This window comes from Macaca nemestrina, chromosome 19 (assembly GCF_043159975.1).
Source record: "Macaca nemestrina isolate mMacNem1 chromosome 19, mMacNem.hap1, whole genome shotgun sequence".
Classification (NCBI taxonomy): Eukaryota; Metazoa; Chordata; class Mammalia; order Primates; family Cercopithecidae; genus Macaca; species Macaca nemestrina.
The window spans coordinates 1,141,015-1,168,848 of NC_092143.1; the positions used below are offsets into that span (position 1 = coordinate 1,141,015).

The 27,834-nt window shown below is 56.1% G+C and overlaps 1 protein-coding gene and 1 long non-coding RNA gene across 5 annotated transcripts in view; one reads left to right on the plus strand and one right to left on the minus strand.

Annotated features, from left to right (window-relative positions):
• LOC105489353 (nuclear factor of activated T cells 1) overlaps positions 1–27,834 on the minus strand; it is a 126,176-nt gene that overhangs the window by 86,098 nt on the left and 12,244 nt on the right. For all 4 annotated transcript variants that reach the window (XM_071085824.1, XM_071085822.1, XM_071085825.1 and 1 more), the window contains exons 2-3: positions 24,793–25,891; positions 3,379–3,538 (exon numbers count right to left, since the gene is read on the minus strand). In XM_071085824.1, coding sequence (XP_070941925.1) covers positions 3,379–3,538; positions 24,793–25,891 — 1,259 coding nt within the window. The remainder of the gene's footprint in view (positions 1–3,378; positions 3,539–24,792; positions 25,892–27,834) is intronic.
• Positions 14–8,471, plus strand: LOC139360124 (uncharacterized). Its single transcript, XR_011617256.1, has 3 exons — positions 14–68; positions 1,502–1,644; positions 8,336–8,471. It is a non-coding gene; the product is annotated as an uncharacterized lncRNA (long non-coding RNA).

Sequence of the window (27,834 nt, forward strand, 5' to 3'; positions counted from 1 at the left end):
CCTCGCGCCCCTCGGCGCCCACAGGTACCCGGATGCCGGCCGTCCCTCGCGCCCCTCGGCGCCCACAGGTAAGAGCGAGCGCCTGCCCGGAGGAGCAAACACCCTTTCCTAACCTGGGGTCCATGCTCCGAATGCCTCCTGGAGAGAAGGTGCTGTGTTCTACTCATGCACTTTGCTTCCCAGCTGCGAAACACATGGGAACGGGGGGAAGTGGGGGACGGGGGGGACGGGGAGGCCGGGCGCGGTAGGAGTAGGGGGCCAGGCGCGGGAGAATGGGGACGCTGGGCACGGGAGGCCGGGTGCGGGAGGACAGCGACGCAGGGCGCGGGAGGACGGTGACGTAGGGCGCAGGAAGATAGGGAGGACGAGGACGTAGGGCGTGGGAGGGCGGAGAGGCTGGGCACGGGAGGACGGGGACGCAGGGCGCAGGACGGGGAGGCCAGGTGCGGGAGGACGAGGACACAGGGTGCGGGAGGAGTAGGGGGCCGGGCGTGGGAGAATGGGGACGCTGGGCACGGGAGGATGGGGAGGACGAGGACGTAGGGTGCGGGAGGGCGGGGACGCAGGGCGCAGGACGGGGAGGCCAAATGCGGGAGGATGGGGAGGCCGTGCGCGGGAGGACGGGGACACAGGGTGCGGGAGGACGAGGACACAGGGTGTGGGAGGACGAGGACGCCGGGTGCGGGCGCACAGTGCTCTCCTGACCGCGAGAGCTGACAGCCACCTCCCCAGGCCCCCCGCTACCCTCCAGGGCTCAGCTGCACTGCAGGAGACAGCGGGCTTTGATTTTATGGACAAGCTTTTTGAGCTGTAGTGGACAGACAATTCACAATGAAGAGAACAGCATTTCTCAAATGCAGGAAACTCCTGTGTCAGTGGTTCCCAGTGGCTCTGACCAGCCACCTGCAGCGCCCACCACCCACGGCCTCGCCCCCGCGCCCCCAGGCCAGTGCAATGAGCCTCGTTTCTGAACAGCGGGAAAGGGGCTGTGTCGAAGGATGTGCTAAAATAACCCAACGGCAGTGAGTGCACGTCTGCGGTTCCGAGGAGCTTCCACGGCAACTGAGAGCTTTCTATTCTCATTTGTTTTATAATTATGCACAAATTCTATTTTTATCCAATTTGTGGTCCACCAACTGAAAGAGAAAACAAACCCCCAAAACCCCCTCTTTTTAGCTGCTTTTACCTCACACTTGCATAGACATAAATGCCACAGATACATCTGAAAACTCTTTAAATTACTAATTTCTCACAATGAGATATGCTGATAGCGCCTGACGTTTTCCATGTAGGAGACTGTTTTCTCCTGCGTTTCAACGGAAAGGTCTCCTTCTGTGGAAACACAAGGCCAGCCTCTCCCATTCTGCTGCTGCTCACACATGGGCCACTTGATTTGGAATAATTTTTGAGGGTACATTTTAAAGATATTTGAAATTACTGTTTCAAGTTTCCTGAGTCCTCCAGAACGCCTCGACCCTCTCAGTCGTATCTGTATTGATAGATTTCAGCACCCTAAGCCCAAGACACCCAGACAGTAGAACAGAGATGGGATTCCACAAGATTCCAGAAGATGCAGGGAGGAGTGCCCAGCACTGAGCCGTGTCCACGGAGACAGGTGGCACCAGGCACCGGCGCTACTCACAGGTAGGTGAAAATACATCCATTAAAACCCAGGGCTGCCTGTAGTCCCGGCTACTCGGGAGGCTGAAGCAGGAGAATCGCCTGAACCCGGGAGGCAGAGGCCGCAGTGAGCTGAGATCGCACCACTGCACTCCAGCCTGGGTGACAGCGAGACTTCGTCTCAAAAAAAAACAAAAACAAAAAAACAAAACAGACAGACAAAAACCTCAGAGCTCTCTCCACACTGTTGGTCCCACTTTACCCTCCAAATAACAGACCTGATTCCTACAACTGCCCCTCATCTGGACGTGGTGAAAAGGGCGATGGCCGGTGACCCTCACCGATACAATTCACAGCAAATGGGGTGGACGAGGCCATCATTTCTCTATTGCCTTATTTCCACTCTTTCTTTCACTGCCTCATTTCCTGTCCCTTCTAATATCCTTTCCACTGAGCAATAACAGGCTTTCGGTCAGTGAAAACCGAGGCAGGGACGGGGAGGTACAGGCCTGCAGGGACGAAGCATGGCGCAGCGCTGTCTGACCTTTCCCACTTGGGAGGGTGGAGACTTTAAGTGTCAAACTGGCCGCTGTGCACTCAGGTGTCTCCCGCATTTCCTTGCTTCAAGCACCGACAAGGTAGGTACAAATTGGCATCAAGCACACAGGCCACAAACATCACATTAACAGCATCTGCAAGTGCTGGTGGAAACGCCTCGCCCAGCACCCTGCCTGCTAATGCCCTGCTGCCGGCTGTTGCGCTGGCAAACAGCCATTTGTCCCTGTGGCCGCCTTCCCTCCACTATTTATCTAAATGGAAAAAAATAAAAACACGGGCCACCCTGCTGAGCACCCCTTCCGGCTTGCATCATTTCCTAAGTAACGGGGCTGGGGCACCCGGTTTTCTGCTGTTGGTGTGTGCTGGGAAAACGTCCTCTGCATTGCTGCATGGCCTGGAGCCCTGGGGCCGGACACCCTTGCTGCTCTGTGGCTGCCAAAGCAGTGGACCCAGGGCCTGGGGCTGATGAGGTAACAGGTGAGACTGAAGAAAATGCCAACACCCATGGCTACCCGGGACCCACATCAACACCTGGGGTGCAGAGGGGGGCATGGCTCTGTGTGCAGACGCTGCCCATCCCCGGTGCGGTCACTACACACCTCCCTGGACAGCCTAACTCTATGTGGCTTTCCCCCAAGGTGAGAGCAAGGTGAGGAAGCCACACAGAGCCCAGGGAGACAGGCCTACCCCGGCAGGGACACGGCTGCCAGCCCCAGGCCCACTCTGAAAGTCACTCCTCCTCTCCTCGGGAAGCACCTTGAGCCCTGGTGCCCCCAGCACCCAAGCCCAGAGTGTGGGATTCCGCAGGGCTGGTGGGCCACAGAACCTGCATTTCTCAGGGCCCCCCACCAGGCGAGGCTGGTGCTGCTGGTGAGAACCCCAGCAGTTCAGAGGCTTTAGAGAGGGGAGAATCAACCCCCTGAAACATCCACACCACAGGCAGCATCCGTGGACACGAGAGCTGCTTTGGGCAAATCTGAAAACAAAGAGGAAGGGTCTGCACGTGTGGAAGCAGGAGGTGCTGTGCCACGCTCCCATTCCAGCTCAGGGGCAGTGAGCAGCCGCCCAGGACTAACCACGACATAGCATTCAGCTGGCCTGGCTGGGAGAGTCTGTGGTTTCAGCACAGTTAGCTGTGGCTCTAAAGTTACTTTTGGACCAAAACAGCAAGTGGCGTGCGAGTCTGGCCTCGGTGCCTACCTGCACGATGGGGTGTCCTCCAGCCGACGCCTTCACGGCCCCCCGGCTGCCCTCCGTCTCGTAGTGGGCTCGGTGGTGGGACTTGGGCTGCACCTCAATCCGAAGCTCGTACGGGCCCGAGTGGGATGGCAGCTGCCAGTCCAGGGCGGGCAGGGTTGGGCTGGAAGGGAACAGAGCAGAGGAGGCGTTTAGCGCCACACGGACCTCACCCGGGCCACACGTGCCGCGCTCAGCCATCACCATCTTGGGTGGACACTTCCTCAGTGAGCGCACATTCTACACGGAGATGGACAAGCCCGTGTCGACGCGATGCTTACTCATCGTGACCCGTGGCCATGGCCCGGCCAGTTCTCTAAGACGGAAACATTTTCCAAGCACAACCTTAACACACTTCTCTTCCTTCGTGACAGGCTTCTATCAGTTACTTAACCCTCCAGTAAGACAGGTTTTAGAACTCATTGAAAATCTTTTTTAAAATCTAAGAGGTACAAGCTGTGGTCTAAGAACAAGGAAGCTCAAACCTCTCCTTGCTATGAACCAGCTGTGCGGCTGCTGTTGGACAGGTGACTAACTGGGCCCTTTATAAAATGGTGGGTTTGGAAGACATGGTGTGTGAAAGACCACCAGCCCCCAGATTCCATGATTGCTGCAAGATGAACAGAAGGGCCTGACTGAGGGCCAGGAGGAGGAACCGGGCGTCCATGGAGGGCAGTGAGAGAAAACGCAGCAGGGCGGGGTGCGACAGTGAGGGCTTTGGGAGCCTGCTGGTTACTGTGCACAGAGGACACGCGCCGCATGACGCGGCGGGTGACAGGTGCCGGGTCTGTCCTCAGAGCCCATGGCTCAGCTGGGGGCTCCACGGCCCCTGTCCTTTCAGGAGATGAATGTTTGGTGTGAAAGGCTAAGGTGAGGTCCTGCCTGTGACCTCGGCCTGAGGGTCTTCCCAACTGTGTTCTGTAGGAGGCCCAGGTGGACTGTCTCAGCATTCCTGGGGGCCACACCGTGCACCCAAGAGGTTCTCGCATCTAGGGAGTGGCCTGCCCCCACGCAGCACCATCCACGCAGGCACCACCTTCCACCCCATGCAAGAGGCTGGCGCTTCTGCCATGAGAGTCTGTTTCTGGGAGGCCCAAGGCTCTGTGGCCGCTGCAGCCCTGGCCCAGCCTCCTCTTCCACTCAGTCTGTCTCCTCAGCACTACCTGCTGCAGGGGCCAAGGCAGGCGGAGGATGCGGTGGGACCCTCCCTGGACCAGCACTGCTCAACAGATCAGGTACAACACCCTGCGTGGGCAGAGCCAGCCCAGGGCCCAATGACCGTCCTCACTGCTATGTGGGCAGAGACCCAGGGCCCGCCGACCGTCCTCACCACCGTGTGGGCACAGCCAGCCCAGGACCCACCAACCATCCTCACCGCTATGTGGGCAGAGACCCAGGGCCTGCCGACCGTCCTCATCACCGTGTGGGCAGAGACCTAGGGTCCGCCGACTGTCCTCACCACCATGTGGGCAGAGACCCAGGGCCCGCCGACCGCATTGTGGACTGGGGCCCCTGAGGTCACCCTCCACACAGGGCCTGTGACTCCCCCATCTTCAGAACCAGCCCCTCTGCCAGGACTCAATTATCGCCTAGAGCTGCTGACCGTCATTCTATGTCCGTTTTAAGTACAAGCCACAGAGACATGGGACACGCAGGCAGCTTCTTGGGAAGGGCAGGTTCCGTGCGATGCAGGCTCAGAGCAGGGGCATCTGCGAGTTCAAGGAAATTGCCTCCCGAGCCCCCAGAAGGCCCCCACACCTCAGGACACACTGTGAACCCAAAGTGACCTACAAACAAAACAAGGGCGGGACACGGTGGCTCACGCCTGTAACCCCAGCACTTTGGGAGGTCGAGGTGGTGGGATCACGAGGTCAGAAATTGAGACCATCCTGGCTAACATGGTGAAACCCCATCTCTGCTAAAAATACAAAAATTAGCCAGGCATGGTGGCGGGTGCCTGTAGTCCCAGCTGCTTGGAGGCTGAGGCAGGAGAATTGCTTGAACCGAAGAGGCAGAGGTTGCAGTGAGCCGAGATCGTGCTACTGCACTCCAGCCTGGGCGACAGAGCGAGACTCCATCTAAAAACAACAACAACAGCAGCAGCAGCAGCAGCAGCAGCAAAAACCAAGGCCAGTCGCAGTGGCTCACGCCTGTAATCCCAAAACTTTGGGAGGCCAAGGGGGACGGATCACTTGAGCTCAGGAGTTCAAGACCAGCGTGGGCAACATGGCGAGACCCCATCTCTACAAAACAAACAAAAAATAAAAACATGAGCAGGATGTGGTGCACATCTGTGGTCCCAGCCACACAGGAGGCTGAGCGGGGAGGATCCCAGCCACACAGGAGGCTGAGCGGGAAGGACTGCCTGAGCTGGGGGAGGTTGAGATGGCGGTGAGCCAAGATCCCATGGGCTTCAGCCTGGGCAACAGGGCAAGACTCTGACTCAAAACAAACAAAATAAAAACAATGGGCAGAAAAGACTGCTTTAAAGAGAAAAGTCCAGGAGGCTGCTTGAATGGAATCAAACACATAATTTTAAAAAATACGAACACCTAAAATGTTCCTTAACAAGACTACATATTTTGTGACATTGGAAGCTTCAGAGTAATTTGAAAACTTAGAAATAGATTTATACAAAGATGCACCTGGCAGGCTCACCACCCACCTCCGCTCTGTGGGGTTTTGGGCTCTGCGGGTGCCCAGTGGACCCCGACAGCCACAACCGCTTCCCTGACAGAGGAATCTCCAAGACGCAGCTTCGCGGGCTGCACTGTCCGAGCTCTTTCCCACGGGAGGTGATCAGCACGGACGCCCAGCATCTGCTAACGCTGCCAGGTGGAAGGAAAGGCGGCTGGACCCAGGGCTCTGCACAGGAAGGACAAGAGCCTCTAGAGAAAGGCTTCCCTGCACAGAGCTCGGGGCCAGCTGTGAGTCTCTGGGGAAGGGAGAGGGGGCAGCTGAAGGGCTGGGCAATGAAGGGCCCCTCTGCAGCGGCCACACCCACTCCTGGACAGGCAGGCACCAAACAAAGTCGTGGATGGTGCGAGGCGGCGCCTGTCTCAGGTGCCTTGTACCTATCTTTTTCTATAAATTGAAAAAGCAACAAATAAAACGCAAAATTCACAGCCGGGTGCGGTGACTCACGCCTGTAATCCCAGCACTTTGGGAGGCCGAGGCAGACAGATCACCTGAGGTCAGGAGATCAAGACCATCCTGGCCAACATGGTGAAACCCCGTCTCCACTAAAAATATAAAAATTAACTGGGCGCAGTGGCGGGTGCCTGTAGTCCCAGCCACACTGGAGGCTGAGGCAGAATTGCTTGAACCCGGGAGGCGGAGCTTGCAGTGAGCCGAGATCACGCCACTGCACTCCAGCCTGGGTGACAGAGTCAGACTCCGTCTCAAAACAAACAAACAAAAAACCAAAATACACAGTGAAAAAAACTGGGCTCACCGGATTCCCAGGAAAGTTAAGACACAGAGAAGAGACAGAGCAAGAGAGAGGAGAGAAGAGGGAAGAAAAACAGAAAAGCCACCTCCCCCACTGCTGGTCTGCTTAAAGGCAGATGCATTTCCTAAAGATGAGGTAGTCTAAACCACTCTGCAGTTGACTATTACATAAGAATAAGTTTGTGTAAACACAGCCATGTGTCACTTTATGACGGGGACACACTCTGAGAAACGTGTCCTTAGGCCATTTTGTTGTCGTGGGAACTCATGTGAACCGACTCGGTGTGGCCAGTGCACACCCCAGCCATGTGGCTCACGGCTCCCCGATACATGTCTGCACGGCGTGTGGCTGTGCTGAACACCGTGGGCGACTGCCTCACAGTGGTCAGGGTTTGTGAATCTAAACACATCTAAACACGGAAAAGGTCCAGTAAAAATATGCTCTCATGATCTCACGAGAACCCTCATACGTGAAGTCCGCCATTGACCTGGACCGTGGTGCAGGACTGCATTTGGCTCTGGAATCATCTGCAGATTTAGTAACACAGTGTGTGCACGGCTTAAAGCAAGAATGATTTACAAAATAAATATCATAATCCAGACAATTAAGATGATTGGTTTTGGTTGGAAATTTTCAGCATGAATTTGGCAGCTCTACAAATTTGTGTCTCTGGTTCAGACAAAAGAGCCCAAATGAGCAGGAAGGGAGCCTGCACTGCTGCAGAGACGGGGCCGCTGCTGCCTATGCTCCACCCCACTCCACTCCACGTGCTTCCTTCCTGGGGATGACAGCCGGGGCACCCGTGGGCAGGCGTGCTTCAGTGGGGGGTCTCTGACCAGCCTAGCCCTGGGAACTGCAACTTGCTTGCTGAAGCCCTGAGCTCAGGACTGAGAATAATTCCAACAACTTCAAAGTCATCTTCGACGTAAGCCAATTTTTTAAAAAAGTGACACTCAACGCAACCAAAAAAAAAAAAAAAAACCTCCGGTGAAATTTGCATCCAACGTCTACCTGGTCTGGACGGTAACCGATGCTCACAGAGCCACGGTGTGTCTCTCTCTCTCTTTTTTTTTTTTTGAGATGGAGTCCCACTCTGTGGCCCAGGCTGGAGTTCACTGGCGCCATCTCGGCTCACTGCAGCCTCTGTGTCCCAGGTTCAAGCGATTCTCCTGCCTCAGCCTCCTGAGGAGCTGTGAGTACAGGTGCACACCACCACACCAGCTAATTTTTTGTATTTTTAGTAGAGATACAGTTTCACCATGTTGGCCAGGCTGGTCTCGAACTCCTGACCTCAGGTGATCCGCCCGCTTCAGCCTCCCAAAGTGCTGGGATTACAGGCGTGAGCCACCGCGCCCGGCCCACTGCGTGTATTTCTATAAGAATTTTTACAAAATGATGCATCTTAACAAAATGAGATACATAATCTTGTACTTTGTCTTTTCTTTTTCTTTTTCTCTTTTTACTTCTTAGAAACAAGGTCTCGCTCTGCTGCCTAGGCTGGAGGGCAATTCTCCAACTCCTGGGCTCAAGGGATCCTCCCACAGTGCTGGGGTTACAGGCACGTGTCACCATACCTGGCCTTTTTATGAAAGAAAGATCACATTTTGAGCACTTTAGCATATTCAGAAACAATTTAATCACAGCATCCCATTTACCACAAGGACCATCCTCCCTGTACTGCCAGACTCTGCTGTTATAAACGTCGGTGACACGAACATCCACACAACCAACTCCCAGGCCACACCTCCGGTCACGCCCTGAGTGCAGACCCATGGATCAGAGGCGTGACCATCTCGAGGCTCCCTGCAGGCGCCACCAAGGCCGCTGCTGGTGGGTCTGACTCACCCACCGGAGTCCGGGGCTGTGCTTGGTCTTTGCCGATGTGTTACATCAAGGCAGTTTTCTGGGCTGCTGTTTGCATCTTTACATGACAGTTAAAAACACGAGTGCAAGACTGAGAACACCACACTGTGTACAAATAATAAAAACAAACACTTCTAAACCACCAGGGTAAAACTTCTAGAATATCCCCTTGATTTATTTCCTGTTTCTCACTAAAGACACCACAGGGCCTGGCTGACCTTCCAGCCTGCCCGCCGGCCCGAGGCCCGCCCCCCACCACACAGAGGCTAGCCGTCCAGCCCCAACAACCCACCGCACAGAGACCAGCCATCCAACCTTCCCAACCCACCGCACAAAGGCCAGCCATCCAGCGCCCTCCAACCCACTGCACAGAGGCTAGCCGTCCAGCGACCCCCACCACCCACCGCACAGAGGCCAGTCGTCCAGCCCCTTCAACCCACTGCACAGAGGCCAGTCGTCCAGCCCCCACCACCCACCACACAGAGGCCAGCGGTCCAGCCCCCACCACCCACCGCACAGAGGCCAGCGGTCCAGCCCCCACCACCCACTGCACGGAGGCCAGTCGTCCAGTTCCCCCCCGGCTGCACAGAGGCCAGCCGTCCAGCCCCCACCACCCACTGCACAGAGGCCAGCCATCCAGCACCCCCCGCAACCCACCGCACAGAGGTCAGCCATTCAGTGCCCCGCACCACCCACTGCATAGCGGCCAGCTGTCCAGCCCCCACAACCCGCTGCACAGAGGCCAGCCGTCCAGCATCCCCCACCACCCACCAGAGGCCAGCCGTCCTGTCCCCCTGCCACACAGAGGTCAGCCGTCCAGCCTCCCCACTGCACAGAAGTCAGCCATCTAGCCACCCCCCACCCACTGCACAGAGGCCAGCAGTCCAGTCCCCCCCAACCACCGCACAGAGGCCAGCTGTCCAGCCTCCACCCCCACCCATCGCACCGGGGCCAGCCATCCAGGGAGGCTCACTGTTGTGCATATTGACAAACTGGGCAAATACTGGTCCCCCTTCCCTAGGTCTATTCCATACAATCCATAAAGTAAAACCTTGTGATTTCACAGACAATGGGACATGGGTCTTGAAAACTTTATGTGAAGGACAACATCACAGCACAGCACAGAGACACCAGACACGTGGGTACACGAAGGGCCGCAGCCCGGGGGACCCCTGTAGACATGGAGACGGTTCAGCCTCCAGGAGCCCCCACCATTCCCAGCCCATGCCGGCTTCAAGCCGAGGACCTGTTCGTCCTGAGCTCCTGCAGGGCTTCCCTAATGAGTCTGGAGAGTTGAGAAGGTACTAGGCAGAATGCAAGGCGCTACCAGCAGGGAGCCCCTCTGGGGCCTGGGGCCGGGGCATGGCGGCTGCCATGGGGCAGCCCTGGGGGCCAGGTGGGGCACTGCCTCCCCCAACTTCCCACGAATCTGCAATGGCTGCAGAATCAAGTTTAAAAATGCTTCTCACTGAGCCAGATGCAGGCTCCACACCCGCAGCAACACCCAGAGAGGCTGCAGCCAAGTCACGGGGGTCCGGCCTTCCCGCCCCAGCAACACTCCCCAGGACCCCTATGTTTGCTGCCCCTCTGGGGGTCCGGGGACGGTGCGGCCACGGAGGCTTCAGGTGGACACCAGGGGGCCCAGTGCTGCCAAGTCTGAGCCTGCAGGTCAAAGGGAAACACCTGCCAGGCCCTGCGAGTCCCGACACGGCTCCCACAGCAGTGCAGCCTGGGTCCTGCTGTCCTCACGCTGGGGTGGAAGTGGCGTGGGACGTGGCGTGGAGGACAGTGGCCCCCATGGCCCGGGGAGCCGGCCACACAGTCCTTTCCACGGGAGGAGCCGTTCACGCCCTGAACCTGTGTCTCCCTCACCTGGGAGGGGCGTGAGGCATTTTTTTCAGCCCAAAGCTCACAACAGAGATGCCCTCTGCGCTGGGGTGGGGGGGCGGGGAGACAAAGATATGCCCTGGAATGATCACTGTCTGATTCTAAATCGCTGGGGTGGGGGGGCGGGGAGACAAAGATATGCCCTGGAATGATCACTGTCTGATTCTAAATCGCTGGGGTGGGGGGGCGGGGAGACAAAGATATGCCCTGGAATGATCACTGTCTGATTCTAAATCGCAGGATTGCTTTTTTTTTTTTTTTTTTTTGAGACAGGGTCTTGCTCTGTCACCCAGGCTAGAGTGCAGTGGCCTCACGGGATCCTCCCACCTAGTAGCTGGGACCACAAGCACACCACCACACCTGGCTAATTTTTATATTTTTCGTAGAGATGGGGCCTCCCCATGTTGCCCAGGGTGGTCTCAAACTCCTGGGCACCAGCGATCCTGGAGCCCTGGCCTCCCACAGCACTGGGATTCCAGGCGTGAGCTGCCACGCCAACGCACGTGGGTTATCTGTTTAAAAGGCCGGCACAGGACTCATTTATCGTGGTTTATCTGTTTAAGTCTTCTACAGTTTGTTATTTGTACAACCAAAAAAGTGAGAAACTTTGCTCTCAGGTCTTGCGTCTCGGCCTCTGCCCAGCTCATCCCCTGCCCGCCTGGTGAATGGGCTTCAGTTTCCAAACAGCTGAGCCTGAGGCCCTGCCGGGTCCCTCCCCCCAGAAAGGCCACGTCCCAGCATCTGAAAACACCTTCCTCATGGGTGGCCCCCACCCTGCTGGGGAACGACGAGAATCCCGGAATCGCGCCCTCAGCGGCAGAAGCCCAGAGCCGAGGCAGTTCCTTTGTTTAAGTAGTTTCAGTAAAATCCTTTAATTCTGATTTTCCAAGGGTTAAAGGCTGTACATGCTCATTGCTTAGGTGAAAACTGAAGGCTGCTCCTGACTCCTGCAGTTTCTAGACAGACAAAACGACAGACTCTGAACTCAGCAGGGCCACATCCGCCCACAGGACGCGACAGGAGCGGCCTAGGGAGGGCGAGGGTTCCAGGGTCCCCTTGCAGCCTCTCCTCGGCCGGCAGCCACAGGCCTCATAGCCCTTTGGTTGTGTGGGGGTTTTTCCCTTAATTAAAAGGAAAGAGAGTGAGAGAGAAAGACAGAGAGAGAAAGAGAGACAGAGAGACAGAGACAGACACAGATGGAGACAGAGAAACAGAAACAGAGACAGAGACATAGAGATGGAGAGACAGAGAGAGAGACAGACACAGAGAGGCAGAGACAGAGGCAGAGAGACAGAGACAGAGAGAGATGGAGAGACAGAGATGGAGACAGAGATGGAGAGACAGATGGAGACAGAGATGGAGAGACAGAGACAGAGAGAGGGACAGACAGAGAGACAGAAATGGAGAGAGATGGAGAGAGACAGAGGGAGAGAGATGGAGAGACACAGATGGAGAGACAGAGACAGAGAGACAGAGATGGAGAGACACGGAGAGACAAAGACAAAGAGACAGAGAGAGACAGAGATGGAGAGACAGAGACAGAGAGAAAGAGAGAGACGATAGGCGCATTTCCCCGACGTAAGGCAGCCTCTGGGTCTTCTGGGCTTGTGTTTCTGGAGCTGCCCCAGGACCACACAGCAGCCAGCGGTCAGGGGCCCCGAGAAGGCCAGCCTCGCCCCGACCTGTGCCGGCAGAACTCGGCCCTGAGAAAGTGTTGCCCGCCCAGGAGAGGTCGGCCTTCCTGGAGGGCAGCCCAGAGCCGGGCCTAAAGAGGCCAGGTGGGCCCGCACACGCCGCGTTTCTCGGTGGTAGCAGTGTGGCGGCATCTGTGCGTCACTCCCAACATGATTCCCGACCCCTGGCTGGGCCTGGCCACTGGACGCAGCCTTCACCCTCCCACAGCCTGCCCCAGGGATGACCCCACAGACCACGTGGTTTTCTTCCATGACCCAAGGCAAGGCCTTTCACAAAATCCCGCCCAGCAGGCCAGGGAGTTGCGGGAGGGCTCGGCGGCCCAGGCAACCTCAGGATTTCAGGAGTCGGAGGGGGCATGGGGGCACTGCTGTCCCACCCTGGGGGTTCACCCAGAGGCCCCGGCCTCCTGTCCAATGGGCTGGCTCCCATGCACCCCTCCCTGAAGCCAAGGCCGCCTGACCCTGAGGCCGTGGGTGGAGCCTCCTCTCCACATGGGACCCAAGCTCTGTGCCCGTGGGATGAAGGCGGCCCAGAGTGGGGCACGGGCCTCACAAGCCGGCAGGAAAGATGAGATTGGTGGACGAGAAGCAGGTGATGGGCCAGGGAGGGACCAGAAAGGCAAGGACACCCAGCCTGGCTCTCCTGCCCGCCAGGTGAGGTTCAGGATGCAGAGGCAGCCCCTCCAGTTGTCTGTGCCTTGGCCTCTTGTCCCAGGCAGTCCGGGTCCAGCCCCTTCCACCAGGACAGCGGTGCAGGCACCAACAGCCCATGGCCCACCAGCACTTCCCAGGACAGAGGTGGCCACGGGCAATGTCCCTGGGGCAGGACCTGCTGTCCCCATCTGTCCTCCCCCAGGCCGGGCAAGCGGATCCCAGACTCAAACCAAAGTCAAAGCCACAGACCGGGAGCACGCAGGATCCGGGCTGTGAGGCCAGAGTGTCAAGGTTTTGTTTTAAAGGGCACATTTGAGGATTTCATAAAAACTGACGGCGTCCTGCGGCTTCACCACATGGGACTGGAGCACGGCCAGGGCACAGACCCTTCCTTGTTCTTTGGAAAATCAAAGTCATCGCCTCTCTACAGGCCCCACCCCTCCCAGGCCCACCCCTGTATCTCGTGAGCCTCGAAACGGCTTTGGACACAGGACCTGCCGTCCCAGGCCCAGAAGCCCCCGACACTGTCCCCACCCCTCTATCTGCCCTGCCCTGCCCCGGACGGGTGAGAGCTGAGCTCAAGACCCTGAACCCCCACCCCCGAGGCAGCCCCCAGCCCTCGCCCAGAGCCAAGAGCTCCCTGTGGGCCTCCTCCCAAATGTTAACGTGGGGGCCAGAGCACGCTTTCTACAAAGCCCCCAATGTCAACCTTTCTCCCTCCCAGAAAAACTACACAGATGGGAGAAAGCACCTTTCCATGGCTCCCAAACATTCCTTGCAGCTCAAGGGTGGGAGGGGACATTTGGGGAGCAAAAGGAGCCCGTTGGGAACCCAAGCTCAGCGGGAACGGGGCCGTGCTGTGGGATCCCAGCACCCCTGGGCAGCGGGAACGGGGCCTCACTGTGGGATCCCAGCACCCCGGGCAGCAGGAATGGTGCCTCACTGTGGGATCCCAGCACCCCTGGGCAGCGGGAACGGGGCCTCACTGTGGGATCCCAGTGCCCCGAGCAGCAGGCCCCACACTGAACACCCTCCCTGTCCCTCACTCCCCTGCCCTCCGGGACAGCAGCTGCTGGAGCCGGGGCCCGTTGCATCTTCTCAGGTTTACTCCGTGGCTGGAGAGCAACAGTGTGGTCCAGAGGGCGGGGAAGTCCCCTGGGCCCCCGCCACACCCCCACTATCCCCTCATCCCCAAGTTCACACCAGGGACGGGTTCTAGTCACTGCACACGCAGACTCTTCCCAGACCCCAAACACCTTCTCAGAGGTCTCCAGGGTCAGGGCCCATCTGCCATTACTCAGAGGAAGTTTTGGCAGTGAGAGGCCTCAGACTGCACTTGCCATGGATGGCTTATAAAACAAAAACCAAAACCAGAAAAGTCATATTGCACGAGTTAATGTGGGGTGGGGCACAGATCAGTCATGGAACTGATTCCGTTTCTAGTGGTGCCAAGACCGCCCGGCTCAGCGCTCAGAGTTCACTCAACCTCAGCTTGGACCTATGGGAAACCTGGGGGTTTCACAAGAAATGACCGCATTCTGGATGTTCACTGGACAGCAGCCCAGGTGATTCACAGGTAATACTTGGAGCTACAACAAATACAGTGGCTTCTCCAATCACCTACGGGATCTTTCAAAATAGGGACGTGTCACTCTCCAAGGACTCCTGTCGTGAATGTCGCCAAAACAAAGGATGCTGAGACTCTGACGCCTGGAACCACAGAGCACCCTTGGCCCTCGGGATCAGAGGAGACCCAGCAGCAAGAGGCACCCAAGCTTCCAGCTTCACGCTCAGCTGTGAGGTTGCCACGGGGACAGGATGCAGCCCGCGGTGGCGGCACCGCCAAGAGCTGCTGCTTCAGCCCAGTAAACACGGAGTCGCTTCACAGCCCTCTCCTGGTCTCTGTGCCTGCAGCACGGCTTGTAGACGGTGACCCTGCCTCGGAGCTGACACCTGGAGGCCGCTGGGCCACGTGGACCTCAGAGCCCAAAGTGCTCCAATACCTGCACTGCACCTGGCCAGAACCGAAACCTGAAGGCTTGACAGCTTCTTACCCTTCCCTCGATGCCTAGAAGTTTCCACGTGGCTAGTCTCCATTTCCTCATCCACAAAAAGAGGCTGATCCCTGCTCTCCACCCCCACAGGCCCCGACACTGTGCTCCCAGGCCCCCGGGGTGGCCCTTGTCCCGCACCGCCCCTCGCAGCCAGGGCTCCAGGTGAAAGCAGACGTCATCCCGGCGCTATTGCGGACGGCCCGGTCTCTGGAAACACACTCGGCCTGTCTGCCCGTGGGAGGAGGCCAGCATTGCCTCGCGATTCCTGGTCTGTGCCACGTGTCACCCTGGTGTTGGGGAACCCTTGAGTTCCAGGAACAGCGGCCTGTGCAGAGGGAGAGGAGCTGGGGTGCCCCACAAGCCTCAGAACTGCTGTGATGGGGGTCAGAGGTGGCGAAGGCACAATACTGATTCTGCACGCCATCAGACCACGTTCCTGACACACATCACGGCTTCCAGCGTACAAGTGTGTGTGGGCTCCATGTTTCCGGCGAGAAAACGCTCCTTCCATAAGCTACAACCTCTGGCCCTGGGAAGCAGAATCAAGCTGCGGATGGGTTTTGGGGGTTCCTGGTACATGAGTCCCCGCGGGGCAAAGTCAACATCTACACGACCCTCCTGGAGGGGCCTCCCTCTTCCCCCCTGCAGCGACGTCGCCCGGAAACGCGTCCCCCTCTTCCCCCCTGCAGCGACGTCGCCCGGAAACGCGTCCCCCTCTCCCCCTCTGCAGCGACGTCGCCCGGAAACGCGTCCCCCTGTTCCCCCCTGCAGCGACGTCGCCCGGAAACGCGTCCCCCTGTTCCCCCCTGCAGCGACGTCGCCCGGAAACGCGTCCCCCTCTTCCCCCCTGCAGCGACGTCGCCCGGAAACGCGTCCCCCTCTTCCCCCCTGCAGCGATGTCGCCCGGAAACGCGTCCCCCTCTTCCCCCCTGCAGCGATGTCGCCCGGAAACGCGTCCCCCTCTTCCCCCCTGCAGCGATGTCGCCTGGAAACGCGTCCCCCTCTTCCCCCCTGCAGCGATGTCGCCCGGAAACGCGTTCCCCTCTTCCCCTCTGCAGCGACCTCGCCTGGAAATGCGTCTGTCGCACAGCCTGGTGCCGACGGGATGCGGCGTGCAGGTCACGTGGTCTCACATGGGAAACCTTGGGGGGTGCACACGGCGTCTGGTGTGGCCTTTACCTCTATTGTCTCTACCAAAAGCCGACTAATCCCTGTGTGTCTAACCCAACTTCCAGAGATATTCTAGAAGCACTTATAAAAAAGAAAATCCCATCATAATATAGTAAACGTTTTGCTCAAGAATCCAAGAAACATTATTTTGCACCTAAGAGTCTAGTTTTGAATGTGAATAACTGTTGTCTTCCAACTCTTGACTTAAGTTTAATCCCAAGGCAGGAAGTTCCTGCGGCTGCCCAGCTGCCGGAGCACCCACCCCCAGGCCCACCTTCCTCGCTACTCAGAAGCCAGGCGCAGGAGCAAATCCTGTTTTGTCTGTGGTCACCGATGCACATCAGGACCAGACACTTCCTCCCAGCGGGGCCATAGGCAGCTTAGGAAATCTCAAAATTGGGAACCTGTGAAGGCTTCCAGCTCCCTGCCGTCCCCACACTGTCTCCATGGGGGCATCTGAACCAACCAGGCAGGTGCTGACCCTCCTAGGGTAGCTTCTGGGCACACAGTCTTCGGTGAGATGGGGCAACGTTTCAGATCTCAATGATCTGACTTTAAAACTCTGGCTCATGCCTGCAATCCCAGCACTTTGAGAGGACAGGTCGGGAGGATTGCTTCAGGCCAGGAGTTCCAGACCAGCCCTGGACAACATGGCAAGACCCTGTCTCTACAAAACATAAACCATTAGCCAGGTGCGGTGCCACACATCTGTGGTCCCAGCTACTTGGCAGGCTGAGGTGGGAGGGTCACCCGAGCCCAGAAGGTCGAGGCTGCAGTGAGCTGTGATGGTGCCCTGCACTCCAGCCTAGACGACAGAGCGAGACCCTGGCTCAGAAATAAAAAAATTATATATATGTATGTGTATATATATGTGTGTGTATATATGTATATATGTATGTATATATGTACATATGTGTGTGTGTGTATGTATATATGTATATATGTGTATGTGTACGTGTGTATATATGCGTGTGTGTATATATGTATGAGTGTGTATATATGTGTACATACGTATATATGTATGTATATATGTATATATGTAAGTATATATGTCCATATGTGTATATGTGTGTGTATGTATGTGTGTATATATGTATGTATATATGTACATATCTATATGTGTGTATGTATATATGTGTATATATGTATGTGTATATATATGTATGTGTATATATGTGTGTACATATGTATGTGTGTATATGTGTGTGTATATATATGTGTGTGTATATGTGTGTATATATGTGTGTGTATGTATATATGTTTGTATATATGTGTTTGTATATATGTGTGTGTATATGTATGTGTATATATATGTGTGTATATATGTGTGTATATATGTATATATGTATGTATGTATATATGTGTATGTGAGTGTGTGTGTATATATATGTATGTATATATATGTATGTGTATATATATGTGTGTGTATATATGTGTGTATATATATGTGTGTATATATGTATATATGTATGTATGTATATATGTGTGCGTGTGTGTGTATATATATGTGTGTGTATGTATGTATATCTGAGCACAAAGCCACAAAGCCGCGTTGTTTTACCCTTTCCAGGAACACAGTGCCTTCTCCTCCTCATGGCTAACAACAGACATCGACAGAGTAACACTGAGAAGGACCAGGGAGAAGATGCCCTGGCCCTTCCACACACGCTCTGGGAGAACGCGCAGGCCCTCGGCTTCTGCAGCCTCCTCGCACCCTCACGCCAGTCCTTCCCATCAGAAACTGCTGTTGCAAACCCCGCCCTCCAAGTGTCAGCTGTGAACTCCTTAACAGCAGAAACAAACTAAACAACGCAGGTAGAAAGCTGTGGGCTGCCAAATGCTACCGAAGCGGCTCAAGAAGGAGCAAATGAGCTAAGGCCAGGGTGCTCGTGCAATCAGGAGGCAAGATCTTCTTAACTCCGAGCCCCTCGCCCACGGAGGCTGGCAGACGCAGTGCCTTCTCCAGGGAGCTGCGTAAAGCTGCTGGGGCTGCGTAAAGCCCTCGACTGGGCTCTGACCCCAGAAGGCTCCACATCTTGGTGATGAGAGCAGAAGGCCAGTCCGGGCCGAGGGTCCCCGTGACACCTGCCCTACCCCATACAGGCCTCGCGACAAGAGGGCTGAGCTCGCCAGGTCTCCTGGGAGTCGCGGTCCCAGCACGGGTGGAGTCTGGGATGCAGGCTGTGGGGTCTGCTCATCACGGCACAGAGTCCAGTCCTGTTGGTTGTGACTGGACAGCCCCGGGCAAGTGGCCTCAGCCGTGTCCACGGTCGGGTGGCCATTCAGCGCCTGTGGCCGGACAGCTCCCCACCACAGAGCATCATGGGGCATGGCAGGGCAGCACACGGATTCTTCCCGCCATCACACAAAGAAACTGCTGGCTCCCCTGACCCCCACAGTCTCCATGAACACCCCGAGCCCTGCAGACCCACAGGAAGGGTAGGAAGAAGGCAGGGTGCCGGGGGCTCCTCCCATCCCACGGTGGCAGGGACCAAGGACAGATTCCAACATTGCAATGAAACTGGGTAGGAGCAGGACGCATCCACAGCACCACAGAGGACAGGCCCAGCCATCGCCCATCTCCCGCCACGGCCCATCTCCTGGTATAGCCCATCTCCCATCTCCCACCACAGCCCATCTCCTGGTATAGCCCATTTCCCATCTCCTGCCACAACCCATCTCCCACCACAGCTGAGGGCTTCCTGGGGACTGTCCGGCTTGTGCGAGTCACCTGCTGGTCTGCTCAGCCAAACACAAGCTCCAGAGCCACCACTGTGAATGCCAGGGAGGCACATGGCCACGTTCTTCAAGACCCTTCAGAGTCAGCCCAGCACAGTACCCACAGGAGGGACTGGAGACTCCCCAGGGCCTGACACGCATGCCGGGAGCCAGAAGGCTGGCTGAGGCCTATCCAGTTCCCAAAACAGCAGGGCAGGTTGCTGGGGGGGATGCCCCAGCCAGGCGTAGTGGGAACCAGAGCCAGGGCGACGTGGCTTCGAGGCTGGCTGTGGCCTGTGGGCTGCGGGGTGGTTTCCCTTCCCAGAAAGGGAGGGGCTTACAAGGAGATGCAGTGGAAGTCAGTCCTGAGCCATTCCAGCCCATGCCAGCGTTTTACAAACCATGGGGCAACTGGACACGTTCGGCTTCTTTGCTAACCGTCTTCCCAGGAGGTGATGGCAGCGGGAAGCTCGGGGAAGACCCCACAGCCACCACTTTACGTGTCCTGCTATGCTGGGGTTCGGTACAACGCCTTAGAGACTATGTTCACCATCACGCCAAAGGGTCCACCAGTGCCCAGGGACATGGAGGTCTGGACAGTCCGGCACCAGAGCCCAGAGACAGCCCCACTACAGGGCCTGGGAGCTCTCAAAAGCCTGCACTGTTCCCCCAACACTGCTGGGGCCTGAACCCCTCAGATACCAGAGCCACAAGAGCAAAGGCATTCAAATGCAGTAGGAATCACTACTGAGCCTGGCAGAGGACTCGTGTCTGTGAAAGAGAAGACAGAGTCTACCTGTTACTGCGCTGGGCTTATATGATCTTTTTCCAAATTCTGATAAACTCTGAAACTTTCAGATAACTTACGAAACGCAAGGGTGAAAGTTTTCTCAGGCCTTTTGAAACTAATACTATGCATAGCAGAAAAATGACTGATATTGCTAAAATCTTCAATATTGCAGCCCAAAACTTAAACAATGTCTGAAATAAAGAGGTTTTTGTTTGTTTGTTTTGAGACAGAGTCTCGCTCCTCTCACCCAGGCTGGAATACAGTGGCGCGATCTCAGCTCAGTGCAACCTCGGTCTCCTGGGTTCAAGCGATTCCCCTGCCTCAGCCTTCTGAGTAGCTGGGATTACAGGCGTCCACCACCACGCCTGGCTAATTTTTGTACTTTTAGTAGAGATGGAGTTTTGCCAATTTGGCCAGGTTGGTCTTGAACTTCTGACCTCTGGTGATCCACCTGCCTTGGCCTCCCAAAGTGCTGGGATTACAGGTGTGAGCCACTGCGCCCAGTCAGGAGATTTGAATATACATTATTGTACCAACCTAACAGCTATTTCTGATCATTGAAACTGAGAAGGTTCTAAGTAAACACTGTTCATTAGCCTATCTCGCCCCTTAGAAATTCTTTTTCTTTAAACATTCAGTTCTAACAGGCAATGTTTCACGTGTAGAAACTGAATTCAAGGGCTGGGTGTGGTGGTTCACACCTGTAATCCCAGCACTGTGGGAGGCCGAGGTGGGCGGATCACAAGGTCAGGAGATCGACACCATCCTGGCTAACATGTTGAAACCCCGTCTCTACTAAAAATACAAAAAACTAGCCAGGCGAGGTGGCGGGCACCTGTAGTCCCAGCTACTCAGGAGGCTGAGGCAGGAGAATGGCGGGAACCCGGGAGGCGGAGCTTATAGTGAGCCGAGATCGCGCCACTGCACTCCAGCCTGGGCGACAGAGCGAGACTCCGTCTCAAAATAAATAAATAAAATAAAAAGAAATTCAATTCAAGAATTGTGCTGTTAAAGTTACCGATAAATTCAGTTAAAATACCTCTGCTTTTCCAATTCCCCTACAACCTTGCTTCTACAAAGGCAACTCCGGAGACTGTCTGGGTGCAGAGAGTGAGACATGTGGAGACGCTGACAGGGACACTTTCCAGAGGCTGATGCCCAAAGAGGAGAAGATGTCGGCAAGACAGACCTGGACATGGACGCACATGGCCTGTGGCAGGTGCCCAGGTGGAGGAGGCCGAACAATGAAGGAATGAGGAAGCAATCACGTAGACTTTAGCTCCTGTAAGTCAATATGAAATCTTTAAAAGCCACCATCTGAGAACCACTATTTATAAATAACAAGCACAGCATTCAACACGCACTCTCGCCCTGGCCTCCTCCAGACGCAGCCCCGCAACACCTCCTTATACCCTCAACGGCACACGGAAAGGTGCCCTGGGAGCACTTGCTGTGATCACCGTCATTATCCCTGGAAAGAAGCAAGGCGGGAAAAAAACCACTCCTTTCTGATGCCAGAATTCACAGCTTAAGATTCTAATTTGTAGGGCTCTGGCAGGTGGCCTGTGGTTCCGGTGCCAGTCCTCCCAAGCTTTGACAACAGACACATCATTCCGCTGAGCTCCAAAATAGCTCCAAACTCTAAAACTACCAAGGCTCTATCACCTACTCTTACTAACTTCACAAACATTACCATTGCTTCAATTGTAGCAAGAATTCAGCATTGTTCTTTGACCGCTGTGGGTCTCTCAGAGGCTCTGCATAGGACTGGGGGCCACAGGTACTCAACAAGCAACAAAAGGCCTCAAAGGACAACAACCCTGGAAGGTCCCCAGGAAGGATGCACACAGCACACTTTCCACTAGAAAGCTCCTTCTGGCATAAGGACAGGATTAACGGAGCAGCAGTTCTCTACCACGGCGGGGAGAAGATGGGCATGTTGTACATTCTCCATCCCAAACTTTGGAGATAATTAAAAATACAACTTTCTAGTTGCACAGCCCGAGATCCTGGTGACGTTTTCCATGCTGGCCGGAGTTGCTGCGTGCGACCAACGGAGAGGCATTCCTGGGGAAGGAAGTCTGGCCCCTCCACCTTGCTGGTAAAAAACTTAACATTTCATCTCTGCTGTGGCTTCCAGCTGCCCCGGGGCACCCGCTGACGAGGTCGCTTGGAAACAGAGCACAAGGAACCAGGAAACATATTTTGATGTGGAACCAGAACAGTGGGAAAAGGTTAACTGCAAACCCCAGAAGCGAATGTGGGACATATTTACTGAGCTTTGTTTGTGTTAACGCTCAGAAATGTTTCAGGCATCACACCTAACCAGGCACTCTGCAGCCAGGAGATAAAGCTAACAGGGTCACATGGCCACGGAATTCTTGATGAAACTCCCAAGCAGAGGGAAAAAACAGCCTCCTATACTTTCCAACCTCCACACCAAACAGGCCCAAGGGTGGGCAGGAGGGGCCGTGCCCACCAGAACATGAAGTCCCTGTGGACACCTCGCCACCCAGGAGACGGAGAAGGAACCAGGACGAGCTTGTGCTTTCAAAGGCTGCCTGCAATTTTTACTGGGACCGTAAGACTGGGGCTGAGGGCCAAACGGTGTTCCCCGCAAACTCACATAATGGAGTCCTGCCCAGTGTGGGACTGTGTCTGGGAGATGGTCCTTACAGAGCAATGAAGTTCAAATGAGGCTACCAGGGTGGCCCCAACCCAGCAGGACCAGTATCCTCATGAAGGGGGACATCTGGAAACAGACATGCACGGGGGACGGCGAGATAGGAGTCATGGGGAGAAGACGGCGGCTCCGAGACAGGGAGACAGGCTGGGCAGATGATCCCTCACAGCCTCCAAAAGAAAGCCCCGATCTTGGCTTCCAGTCTCAGGACCCTGAGAGAAAATCTTCCTGCTGGGAAGGCCACTCGTCCGCGGGACCTTGTCAGGGCAGCCCCAGGAAACAAACACGCGGGGTTCACCCAAAGGTTCACCACTGCGTTATGTCCCAGTTACACCTCGACAACATCACTCTTCCCTTATCTCACCAGTTCAGTCAAGTTCACCGTGATGGACGACTTTGTCACCGTGGAGACCATGAAGTGCACTGTACGTGACCATGTGCTGGAGAGTCAGTGCCACGGCGCTTTTACTTTTACTTACACGATGACAGTGATAGTACAGCAGAGGCAAAAACAGTTTTTAAATTTTCCCAATGCCTCCAACTGGATGGGATTTTTATTGTAAATTCAATCCAGGTCCTGACATAGGCTCGTTGTGATAACCTAGAATATGCCAGCCTTTTAAACCTTAAAGTATTGAAAACAGAAGTTGAGATAGAAAGGTCTTGACTGCAAGTCAAGAAGAACCAGTGGTGATCCTTGCTTTCTCTCGAAACCTCAGCTGACCACGATTCTAAGTATCACACCAGCAGAAAGGCAGAATCAGCCATCCGGCTGCTCAAAACACTTGTCAGCTCTCACACTGTTTCTTTGACAGAAGCCTTCAGGGAGGTTTAGGTGGGTTCGTTCCCAGCCTGGAGGAGCGTTACCTGCTTGCAACTCTAATTCTGAGACCAGAGCAGAGACGGGTCCTCCCAGAGCACCCTCACTGCCTGGCTTCCTCACCCTGCAGGCATGGGGGCTGCACCTGCCCTCCCTGCCGCGTGGTCTCGCCTCCCGAGTGCTCACTAATAAAAAAGGAGTAGGGGGTGGGGAATGGGGAAGAACGAAAAAAAAACAACAGGAAAACACCCAGTCTGGAATGCCCCGGGCTGCGCGTGGCAAACGCCTCTTCCTGAGGATACAGCGGCAGCCCTGACGTCACGGGCCATGGGGCACTGCCCTCGACCGCCTGTGCGGACGTTTTCGTGCCTCAGATAAAAATCCCGGAGCAGAAAGCACTCTCAGGGGCCACTCGTAGCCCACCTGCTGGGAAAGCTGTTTCGTTAGAGATAAAAACACCCAGCTGGTTAAGTGGACCCAGCGGAGTCCCAGCAGCCCCTCACACCGTTAAAAAGAAAAACCAACAACCTGGGACCCAAAGAAGGAGGCGCGTGAGCTCCCCCAGCCTGATGCCGCAGCCAGCGTCTCCGGGGAGCAGGAGGCCGCGCTGTTCCGAAGCGCGGGCTGGGGGCTCCGGGGCACTGCGGAGCTGCGGTCCCATCTGCACCCGAGGCAGGGCTGGCAATTACGGCGGGGGAGGAAGCGGGAGCAGCCGGCGGCCACCGCGGGGGGCCGGCACGTGCAATCCCCCGAGGAAGACACTGCGCGTGTGTGAGCCCGCCCGAGGGGCGGATGGCGTCTCCCGGAATTCCCACGTGGAAGCCGTGACCGCCAGCAGCGCCGCCCTCTTAGAAATGGGTGTTTGGGCCGGGCGCGGTGGCTCAAGCCTGTAATCCCAGCACTTTGGGAGGCCGAGACGGGCGGATCACGAGGTCAGGAGATCGAGACCATCCTGGTTAACACGGTGAAACCCCGTCTCTACTAAAAAATACAAAAAAAACTAGCCGGCCGAGGTGGCGGACGCCTGTAGTCCCAGCTACTCGGGAGGCTGAGGCAGGAGAATGGCGTGAACCCGGGAGGCGGAGCTTGCAGTGAGCTGAGATCCGGCCACTGCACTCCAGCCTGGGTGACAGCGCGAGGCTCCATCTCAAAAAAAAAAAAAAAAAAAAAAAAAAAAGAAATGGGTGTTTGCAGAGACTGATCAGCAGGGCCCTGATCGGAGAGGACTGGAGACTTCAGACGGGAAACGCGCAGACGGAGGCAGGGGCGAGGCGCCCAGGGAAAAGGCCGCAGGAAGAGGAGGCAGACGTGGGGAGACGCTCCCTCCCGGCTCCATGAGGAGCCCACCTGCCCACCCAGGCCCCAGACACCGCCACCCCGCCCCGCGCCGCCCCGCCCCTCCCGGCCCCGCCCCGCCCCTCCCGGCCCCGCCCCTCCCGGCCCCGCCCCGCCCCCTCCCGGCCCCGCCCCGCCCGGCCCCGCCCCGCCCGGCCCCGCCCATCCCCACCCCTCCCCTCCCTGCCCCGCCCCTCCCGGTCCCGCCCTACCCCGCCCCACGCCACCCCTCCCAGCCCCGCCCCTGCCGCCAGCTCACCTCATGTAGGACGCAGGGGACAGGGGCTTGGGCTTCGCCCACTGGTATGGGTGCTGCGGCACCGCCAGGTACTGGTCGCAGAAGCCGCCCTTCCTGATGTGCTGGAAAGAGGAGAAGTCTTCGGGCGCGAAGTCGGCCGGGGGCGGGGGGCTGCCCAGGTCCTCCCCGACGGGCTCCACCTTGAGCGCCACCGAGGGCGGCTGCTCCAGGGTGGTCTTGCGGGACTTGACAGGGACGCCGTCACCCAGGTCCAGGCTGCTGTCAGTGGTCAGCGCGTTGATGGCGGCCACGATGGCCGAGCTGGTGTACTGGGTGGTGTTGCCCAACCACGAGTCGTCGGTCACGCTGACCCGCGGGGAGCCGTGCGGGGACGGCGTGGGCGAGTGGTGGGGTGAGTAGGGCGGCTGCCGGCCGTTGAGGCTGTACTTCCTCTTGTTGCACGGGGACGCGGGCCTGGAGGAGCGGGCACCCAGCCAGCTCTCCTCAGTGACGCTGGCGCGGGGCGAGGTGGAGGGGGAGTGTCGCGGGGAACCCAGCAGCGTGCAGGCCCCCAGCCCGCGGGGAAAGCCCTCCTCAGGGTCCGTGGTCTTGGGAGACACGCAGGGAGACTGCCATGGCGACGTCTGGGGGGACGCGTACGGGTACGAGTAGTTGGACTCGTAGGAGGAGGCCTCTGAGTTGCAGCTGCGGGAGGACAGGCTGCTGGCCGGGCTCAGGCACGAGGGGTCTCTGTAGGCCTCCAGGCTGGGCAGACTCAGCGTGGCCGTGGAGGGGGACCGTTTGGAGCTGGGGAGGACGTCTTCCACCTCCACATCGTGGAAAAACTGGTTGTTGTTGTGGTACAGACCCAAGCATGAGGTTATCTCGATGCGAGGACTCTCCAGGGCAGGGGCCCCATCTGGCCTGGCGTGGCCGGAGGAGAGGAAGTAGCCCGTGGGCCCACCGTCCAAAGCTGCTCCGTACCCCGAGGGGTGATCCGCCGGCTGGACGATGCCCGGTGTGGAGGTCTGAAGGTTGTGGCATGGGGCCGGCAGGGTAGAGTGTGCTGTGGGGAGCGGCAAGGCAGGGCTGACATTGGAGGATGCATAGCCATAGTGTTCTAGAGAGAAAAAGAAGCAGATGGTGGCATGAGGGGCTGGGCATCACAAAGCAGACACCCATGACCTCAGGGCAGCCGGCAGCCCCTGGCCTTGATGAACGGCTGGGGGGCCTCAGACCCCACGGAGCGGGCCTCTGCCAACGCCCTGAGACTACACTGCCCGACAGCTCCAAGCCACTTGGAGTAACAGGTCCCCATGAGCCCCTCGCTCCCCACCTCCCCTCCTCCCCCAACAGCAGCACAAGCCCCCGAACGTCCCTCCCAGACAGAGGCAGCCGAGTCCTCACCAGTTCCACTCTTCATTCAAAAACCACCTTCCCGAACCACCCCATCTTCATTTAAACCCCAAACTCAACATGTGGGCCCTCCTTCTCTAGTTTATTTTTTCTCCTAAATACGTATCACAATCTAACAGCATGTTTTTACTCATTCATCTCACACTGTCATCTCTTTGACAAACAGAATCCTAAGTTCCATGAAGGCAGAACATTTGGACGTCTTAGTCTATTCTGGCTCACCACTGTTTTCAGAGCCAAAGACTGTGCCTGGCACATAAAGTGTGTTCAATTTGTTTAATGGATGAATGGTTGGTGGGTGGGTGGACAATGGATGATGGACAGACAGGTAAATAAACTGATGGATGGATCATGATGGACATGGTGGGTGAAGGGATGATGGGTAGATGGAGGGTAGGTGGATGGATGGATGGTGATGGACAAACAAGGGAGGAATGAGGGATGAAGAGATGGGCTATGGATGGGTGGATGGGTGGGTGGATGAATGGATGGATGATGGATGGATGGACAGGTAAGCGATGGATGAATGATGGATTGGGGATGGAGGCATGATAGATAACTGGTGGATGCATGGATGGATAGATGAATGGATGGTGATGGATGGATGGATGAGGAATGGAGGAATAAAGGATGGATGATGGATGGATGAATGAATGGATAGTGAATGGAGGAATAATGGATGGATGATGGATGATGATGCATGGATGATGGATGGATGATGATGGATGGATGGATGGAGAATGGAGGAGTAATGGATGGATGATGATGATGGATGGATGATGGATGGATGGATGATGACGGATGGATGATGGATGGATGGATGGATGGGGAATGGAGAAATAATGGATGGATGATGGATGGATGATGATGATGGACAGATGGATGGATAGGGAATGGAGGAATAATGGATGGATGATGGATGGATGATGATGATGGATGGATGGATAGATGGATGAGTAGATAGGGAATGGAGGAATAATGGATGAATGATGGATAGATGGATAATTGATGGATGATGATGGATGGATGGATACGGAATGGAGGAATAATGGATGGATGAGGACGGATGGATGAGGAATGGAGGAATAATGGATGGATGATGGATGATGATGATAGATAGATGGATGGATGCATAGGGAATGGAGAAATAATGAATGATGGATGGATGGATGGATGATGATGGATGGATGGACAGATGGATGGATAGGGAATGGAGGAATAATGGATGGATGATGGAAGGATGGATGATGATGAGGACAGATGGATAGGGAATGGAGGAATAATAGATGGATGATGGATGGATGGATAGGGAATGGTGAAATAATGGTTTGACGATGGATGGATGGTGGATAGGAGGGTGGGTGGGTGGATGGATGGATGTGTTTTAGATCTAAGGACCTAGAGATGTAAACAGATTTTAATAGGCCTTTCACTGTCAAGCTGCCCTCATCACCAGCAACAAAGAAAACTCCTCAAGGATTGGATGAAAACACAGACTCTGAAATCCCCCTCACGGAGATTCTGAAACTGGCTCATGTCCTAGGAATCCATCTTTTAGAACAAAACAGAAGATTCCGGTACACAGCTAATTCTAAGGATCATTATGTGTTAATTACACTCAAAATATTTTTTAAAATCATTATTAGG